Source organism: Neoarius graeffei, chromosome 25 (genome assembly GCF_027579695.1).
Source record: "Neoarius graeffei isolate fNeoGra1 chromosome 25, fNeoGra1.pri, whole genome shotgun sequence".
Classification (NCBI taxonomy): Eukaryota; Metazoa; Chordata; class Actinopteri; order Siluriformes; family Ariidae; genus Neoarius; species Neoarius graeffei.
This window is the reverse complement of record NC_083593.1, coordinates 10,789,179-10,797,290: the sequence shown is the minus strand read 5'-3', so window position 1 is coordinate 10,797,290 and position 8,112 is coordinate 10,789,179. Positions and strand designations below refer to the sequence as shown.

The 8,112-nt window shown below is 41.8% G+C and overlaps 1 protein-coding gene across 3 annotated transcripts in view; it reads right to left on the bottom strand.

Moving 5' to 3' along the window:
• Window positions 1-2,168: 2,168 nt before the first annotated feature.
• The window catches only part of ccar2 (cell cycle and apoptosis regulator 2), a 30,884-nt gene continuing 24,940 nt past the window's right edge, over window positions 2,169-8,112 (bottom strand). For all 3 annotated transcript variants that reach the window (XM_060908820.1, XM_060908822.1, XM_060908821.1), the window contains exons 18-19: window positions 3,088-3,245; window positions 2,169-2,999 (exon numbers count right to left, since the gene is read on the bottom strand). In XM_060908820.1, the coding sequence (XP_060764803.1) occupies window positions 2,952-2,999; window positions 3,088-3,245 (206 nt within the window). In that variant the 3' untranslated portion in view covers window positions 2,169-2,951. The remainder of the gene's footprint in view (window positions 3,000-3,087; window positions 3,246-8,112) is intronic.

Sequence of the window (8,112 nt, the reverse complement as noted above, 5' to 3'; positions counted from 1 at the left end):
TCAGAGGAGAAGCAAAGCCAGTACGTCTGAGAGAGAACCCAGGTGCAGGGAATGCCATACGAGTTAGCTATGCTAGGTCTCATATGCCTCAATGGGATCCCAGCGCCACTGTTTGATAGATGGCCATTGAGTCCTCTATGTGAGGAAGTTCATTCGCCCTTAAAGACAGGTACGATTTTTAATCCTGCCAGGGTATCCATCCACCCTCCTCACTTCAGGGTTAAACACTGAAGTGAGGGTGCTAGTTGAGTCACTGGCAACTCGACCATGAGACAGGTGGTACCGGCTTTACATGGTTACCGATAGCAAACCATTCACAGTTTGACCTGAGGTAAATGAAGATAAAACTGGGAATACAGTACATAAATGAATCAAGGTGGCATGATGGTACTATGAGTAGTGTTGCCATTTCACTGCTCCAGGATTCCTGGTTCATTCCAGAGTTCATTCTCTGCTCCCATCTCCCATGTCTGTCTATCAGTTTCCTCCCAACTCCCAAAAACATGCCACTAGGTGGACTGGCTATGATCAGTTGGCCTGCGTGTGAATGCGTGTGAGCGTGGGGTCCTGCAGTGGACTGGAGTCCTATCCACAGTGTATTCCTGCCTCACAGTCAGCATTCCCAGGGTAGGCTCCAGATCCACCATGATCCTCACCAGAATGATTGCTGAAGATGATTGAATGTCTATTTTCATATGTATTATTTTTCTTTGCAGCACTGACTAACCTTTTCTCTACACTGTTAAAAAAGTCAGTAAAATCAACAGTAAAATTCTGTGAAATCACGACATAAAAATTCTGTAAAGCAAAATACAGTGGTATTGTGTTTATTTACCAGTATGATGTTGTATAATGTCGAACCGAAAATTATTGTAAAATTTTAAAATAAAAAATTTCAAAAATATTGTATTTTGTTGTGGAAAACACACATTTTTGCATTTTGTACAGAGAAAAGTTGTATCCTTCACAACATAAATTTTTATTTTTTTACATTTTAGCAGTGTAAAAATAACATTTAATCTCATATCATCTCTAGCCGCTTTATCCTTCTACAGGGTCGCAGGCAAGCTGGAGCCTATCCCAGCTGACTACGGGCGAAAGGCGGGGTACACCCTGGACAAGTCGCCAGGTCATCACAGGGCTGACACATAGACACAGACAACCATTCACACTCACACCTACGGTCAATTTAGAGTCACCAGTTAACCTAACCTGCATGTCTTTGGGCTGTGGGGGAAACCGGAGCACCCGGAGGAAACCCACGCGGACACGGGGAGAACATGCAAACTCCGCACAGAAAGGCCCTCGCCGGCCCCGGGGCTCGAACCCAGGATCTTCTTGCTGTGAGGCGACAGTGCTAACCACTACACCACCGTGCCGCCCCACCGCTAGTAATTTTCTCTAAAAAAAACAAAAAAACAAAACTGATGTGTGATGAGCTCCAGCTGGAACCCTGGCTATTATTTAGTTGAATGAAACTTAGTTTCACATCGCGTGCTACTCAGTTTTGTTTACAGATATGTAAACAAATATTTTTTGTTATTCTGTGAAAAATAGACAGCGGCAAATCCGTCAGCTGACGGATTTGCTGGCTCGAACCCAGGACCTTCTTGCTGTGAGGCGACAGCGCTAACCACTACACCACCGTGCCGCCCAATAACATTTAATGTCTGTGATTATTAAATCCAGACAAATGAATAGCTAGCTACATTTAACAAACATATAATTTTGAAGAATTTGACCGGGGGTGTCATGGCTCAGTTGGCTAAGGCGCCATACCATAAATCCAGGGACCTGGTTTTGATTCCGACCCGAGGTCATTTCCTGATCCCTCTCCGTCTCTCTCTCCCGCTCATTTCCTGTCTCTACACTGTCCTATCCAATAAAGGTGAAAAAAGCCCCCAAAAAAATCTTAAAAAAAAAAAAATTATGGGACAATCTGTTTATTTTACAGTTTAACACTGTTGTAATTACTGTTTGGTCAGTAAAACTGTCTACATGTTCACTGTATTTTATACTGAATTATTCTGGCAACCACAGCTGCCAGGTTTTTTTTGTAAAAACAACAGATTTTTTTTTTACAGTGTATATTACAGATTTAAATGCCTTGGCACTTTAAGTCGACTCTTTGTATAGTGCAATAATAGACTGCATTCGTTCAAAAGAAGTTATAATTCACAATGACACTTTTTATTGTTGGATCACTGGAGTGCAAACAAGAACTCAAAACGTGACAATCATTGAATTGAGTGACACCATAAAATTAAGGAAAACGAAGCCCAGAAGCCATATTATAACATGTTATACCCCAGGCAAGCAGTGAAGCAGGGTCAAGTTTATTATGTTTTCTTTAGATTTCTGTTATTGCAGTAGTCTGAGTAATTCCTGACAACAACAGTAATTTCTTTCTTGGACTATTAGGATAAACTTTCTGAAAACAGAGGAGACCAAAAAAAAAACTACAAAAAAATGGGATCCTTCAGTCTCAACAGCACTGATGGCAAATATACATGCAGCAATTCATGTTTTTACACAAGAGGACCAAAACTATAATAATAATAATAATAATAATAATAATAATAATTTCAAAAGTCAACATCTTAATATTTTCCTACTTGTGACTGAAAATAAAACAAACAATACAGTAAATATAAAAAAAAGACATTGACTTTCCTACTTTAATGCATGTTTGCAGGCTTCAAGATGCTATTCAAACAGGATTTCATTTTACTTGTTTTTCCCCTTTTCTTCCTTTTTTTTTTTTTTTAAACAACCAGACTTTTGACAAGTGTACTACTGCAATGCCAAGCTGAGCATTTTCAGATTTTTTTTTTTTTTTGGGGGGGGGAGAAAGAGAAAGAGAGAGCACACTCCATTAATATCCCACAAGAGATTTAAAAGCAGTGGAAAATAAATTGGGTTTGAGGTTTTTAAAATGCCCCTGTTGAAATTTAGTCTTTGTCTCCTTTCACCTCCTTTGTCCTTGTAAGGCTTGTCGTCTGTAAAGTAAATAATGAAGTAAGCGTCTTCGTTTTTTAAAAGAAAAATGTGAAATGGATGGAAGGAAGGAAACTTATTGATCTTTACCTGATCGACCATTTTCTGCATCTTCTCAATGACAGTGAGCATGTGGCCGGCGTTCTCCTTTAGATTTTTCTCATAGGTCTTGTTCAATGCTTCAGCTTTCTCTAACCTGCTCTTCAGCTGCTGCTGTTCATCTGAGACCGGCTTTGCCTTGGCTGCCTCTGAAAAAATGCAAAACATGCACAAACTTTAATTCATGTTTAAATGTACAATACGGCTACTGTAGCACAAACTGCTGAAAACGTTAATGCTGGCTAAAACAGAAAGGTGTCAACATTAACTTTTTCAGCAGTTTAGCTCTTCTGTGGGATTGGACCATATGGGCTAGTCTTCATGCCCCATACAACTCACTCAGTGCGTTTACATGCACATCCAAATTGAGCTGCTGTCGGTAATTGAGCTAAGGGTCCCAGCAGGGGTGCCAGAGAAATCCAATCCTACATGCACACAAGGAAATCGAGCTGTTGTGTGAGGTACATTGTGCACCCGAGCCACAGGTGGCGCTACACGCCCCATCGTGTTGGTACACTTCCGGTTGTCGTCATGAAGAAGAGGAGTGATTTCCACTTTACATTCACACCACATGTCATTGCCACCTGTTGGCTACAAACTGTCCTGCGCAGACCACTGTTTTGTAAGACAACTTCTCATCTCATCTCATTATCTGTAGCCGCTTTATCCTGTTCCACAGGGTCGCAGGCAAGCTGGAGCCTATCCCAGCCGACCACGGGTGAAAGGCGGGGCACGCCCTGGACAAGTTGCCAGGCCATCACAGGGCTGACACATAGACACAGACAACCATTCACACTCACGTTCACACCTACGGTCAATTTAGAGTCACCAGTTAACCTAACCTGCATGTCTTTGGACTGTGGGGGAAACCGGAGCACCCAGAGGAAACCCACGCGGACATGGGGAGAACATGCAAACTCCACACAGAAAGGCCCTCGCCAGCCACGGGGCTCGAACCCGGACCTTCTTGCTGTGAGGCGACAGCGCTAACCACTACACCATCGTGCCGCCCTTGTAAGACAACTTATTTTGCACAATTGTATATTTTTCTAAAGTCCATTTTTTGCTTACAATTTAACTTGTGTCTTAATAAACACACAAAAAGTTCAATTGTTTTTGTCTCCTTGTTCTTCCTGACCTCTTCTGCTGCTCGCTACTACTACTGTTGTCATGCCGACCGAGGCTGTTGTGTTTCCCGCTTGTGGTCTCGTCACTCGTCACATCCGGAAGGGAAGTAAGTAGCTCGACTACGTAGCTCGATAGGTTTACATGCACCAAGTAGCTCGGCTACAATCGCATAATCTAGGTCGCGTAGCTCGATTACGAGAAATCCAGTTCGTTTCGATTTCAGCCTAGCTAAGGTGTATCCATGGCATTTAGAACTTCGATTTCAGTCGAGCTACGGCAGAAATTCGATTTTCTCTATGTGCATGTAAACGCACTCAATGAGCCTTTGACACCCATGAACCTGTTGCCGGTTGTCCTTCCTTGGACCACTTTCGGTAGGTACTAACCACTGCACACCAGGAACACCCCACAAGATGTGCCATTTTGGAGATGCTCAGACCCAGTCATTGAGCCATCACAATCTGGCCCTTGTCAAAGTCGTTACTTACGCCTGCCCATTTTTCCTGCTTCCAACACATCAACTTCGAGAACTGACTGTTCTCTTGTTGCCTAATATATCCCACCCCTTGACAAAGTGCCACTGTAACAATGTAATTCACTTCACCTGACAGTCTTTAATTTTATATCTGATCGGTGTATATTAAGTTGCCCTCATTCTAATACGTTATCATCATTTCTATAGTAACAATTTTCTTATGCACAGGAACGTGTTTGGTGAAAAATGTATATAATCTACAATAGGCCAATAATAAACAGATTAAAAATCATGGCATTATTTACAAAGAAAAGCATAATCGTTGATATGAAGCTTTCTTTCTGTGAAGAGATTATTTATCATCTATTGAAAGAATCTCCAGTGTCAGGGTTTTTGAAAATGAAGCTGGAACTGAGTTTTCCATCCATCCAGAGAGAAGCTTTGTGTTTCTTTGTTAATATGACAAGCTGTGTTTAAGTCAATATGAGGGAATGACTGTTAGTACTAGCTGCTATAATGTAGGTGATAATAGGAAGCTGTTTCACAGTCGTTCCACAACGTTAAACGTGGATAAAAATGATATATGAAGCGCTGCTTATTACTGCTGTAGTTTAAAATGATTTTCTTGCAACATCATGACCCTTATCAAATCAATTTCAGGTTACACTGTATGATTATATAGCACAAGTTTAAGGGTGACACCTTATAGCCCTTTTCCACAAGTTGACACAGTTCCCTGAGATCTTAGTGAAATATCTATGAGATGTTTTGGTCAAGATACCACAAGGATAAAGCACCACAACTCCCTTCTCAGCCTGTCTACACAGCCCTGTTCAAAACAGCTAATGAGTGCCTGTTCCTTTAAACCAGAACATCAAGGATGTAGTAGCTCGTCTGGCCTGCCATCAGAACAACCATGACTACCAAAACATCAAACAACTGAAATGTGAGAGAGGACGAACCTCCACGACTAATTATTTACAACAGGAAAATCAACAAAGGACTAAATTTGGTTCCCCAAGAGAAGAGCTACCCAAAACATCGATCAGAACTGAATTTGCATGATAAATGAGAGAGGAGATAAATTTTCTTCTGACTAGAATTGTAAGTTTTGACCTATTTACTAAGGCCCTGTCCACACGGCAACGGATTCAGGTGAATCTGATAAAATTGTTTATCGTTTCGGCCTGGCCACACGGCACCGGTGTTTTGGGTACCCCAAAACGAAATCTTTTGAGAACGGGTTCCAGAGTGAAAAAAATATGGCAACAGAGCCGTTGCGAAGTCATCTGGATGAGTAGAACGGATTTGTTTACGATGACGTCACAACCACATGACTGTGAGTGCTTCACGCCGGGTAGAAGTGTAACGAACTCGATGCGAGTTGTCAACAAATCCTATAACTTGGTTCATGAAACGCGCTTACAAAATATTTTCACTGTGAATATTTATTGTGTAATGGTGCAAAGTGAGAGAGAGAGAGAGAGAGAGAGAGAGAGAGAGAGAGAGAGAGAGAGAGAGAGAGTGTGAGTGAGTGAGTGAGAGAATAGCCCTTAGGGCAGAGTCTTTAGTCCAAACACTGTGGAAGCAGTACCAAACTGCGCACCGCCCGTGCGCTTTCCAAAAACAATCCCGCCAGCAAAAATAGAAAAAAAAGGAGCGATCTCACCTCTTCAGATGTTGGTTTAAGTCCGACAATACATTCCTCAAAAAGGGCGTAGAAGAACAAAGTAATCCATCAACGTGTAGCATTCAATTTATTCCGGACCATTAAAGAATTCTGGAGGATATCAGAATGTTGGCGTACCGGCTTCCATCTACCCCCATTCATTCCTCTTTCTGCGTCTTTCATTTTACGCTACTGATTAATAATCAAAACTTTATGTGGCTGATGCTACAGAAGAAGGGGTTTATGCGCATGCGTCTACTTCTATTGTTCTGGTGTCTCCGATGGGACCGTCTTACAGCGCACGTAGTGGTGTGGCATGTGTATTGCATCGTTTTCAGCAAGCGTTGCGTTGCCATATAAACCTGATATTTTACTGATCCGTTGCCCATGTGGACGCGATATTTAAAAAAAAAAAAATCTCGTTGCCGTTGTCGTGTGGATGTAGCCTAATTTGTGAGCAAAAAATTGACAGTACAATGACCAAGTTTTGTGTAGAAGGTCTAGTTCTTTCAAATAAAACAATCAGAACTGAAATCCATTGAGAACTGAGGAAGGAGACACGATTTAACTGAAAAAAGTTGTAAACAAAATGTTTACAACAAGGAAAAACAAAAACAATCAACCAACCAAGTTTTGTTCCCCAAAGGAAGATCTACCCGAAACATTGATCAGAACTAAAAATCAGGTGAGAAATAAGAGATGAGATACAATTCTAGTGAGAGGCCTGGAAAATTAGTTAATTTGGCCTAATTACTAACTCATTAGCAAAAAAAAAAAAAAAAATTGACAAAACAACGACCAAGTTTTGTGCAGAGTGATGAGTTCTTTCAAACAAAATAATTGGAATGAAAATCCATGGAGAACTGATAGAGGAGATACGATTTAATTGAATTGTGGACGACGGACGCCACGCCGTAGCGATAGCTCATCAGCCTTATGGCCAGATGAGCTAATGATAACAAGCCACTGCTCACCCCACCCCACCCCACCTCTTCCACCGGCCAATCAGGTAGCACTTTCCTCATGAATATTCATTCACAAAAGGCAGTTTTCGAACCATGAGTGGAGACACTCAAATGAGGGGCGGGATAATTCTAATGATCTCCATTTGTGCCATAGAAAGCGGAGCCAAATCTGAATAGCTTGTTAAAGCACATGTTTTCTGAAATAAGAACCCAAAGAAAACTGACTGGGTGTCTTATTTCAGAGTGTGTACTAGAGGTCTGCGCGGGTTGGATTTTTCAGTCCCGCTCCCGCCCGCATTGTGCAGTCCCACTCCCGCCCGCGCCCGCAAAGAATTATGATTTTTCAGTCTCGCTCCCGCCCGCGCCCACAAAAAATTATGATTTTCAGTCCCGCTCCCGCCTGCCATATTTTGTCCCGCTCCCGCCCGCAAATCCCGCATGATGCAAACGTTCGCGTTATTTCTCAGGAAAGTTCTTGTCTTGACACAGCGTGATGGTGCCCCGCCCCCTACTTTGAGTGGATTTGAGCATAAATATCTACAGCTCACGCTCGTTATTATTTACCTCGTTTCTGAATTCAGCATGTAGTGTCTCTAATAATAATAATTAGTGCTGTCAAGCGATTAAAATATTTAATCGCGAATCACACATTTTTGTCACATGAGAAACCATTGTAATTCTCTGATCAGCATAAAAAAAGTGAATGGGCTTGCTTTGTACCATGAGTGAAGTGATTTACTGCTTGAGTCAGTCTACAACTCTAAATCAGAGAGACAGGT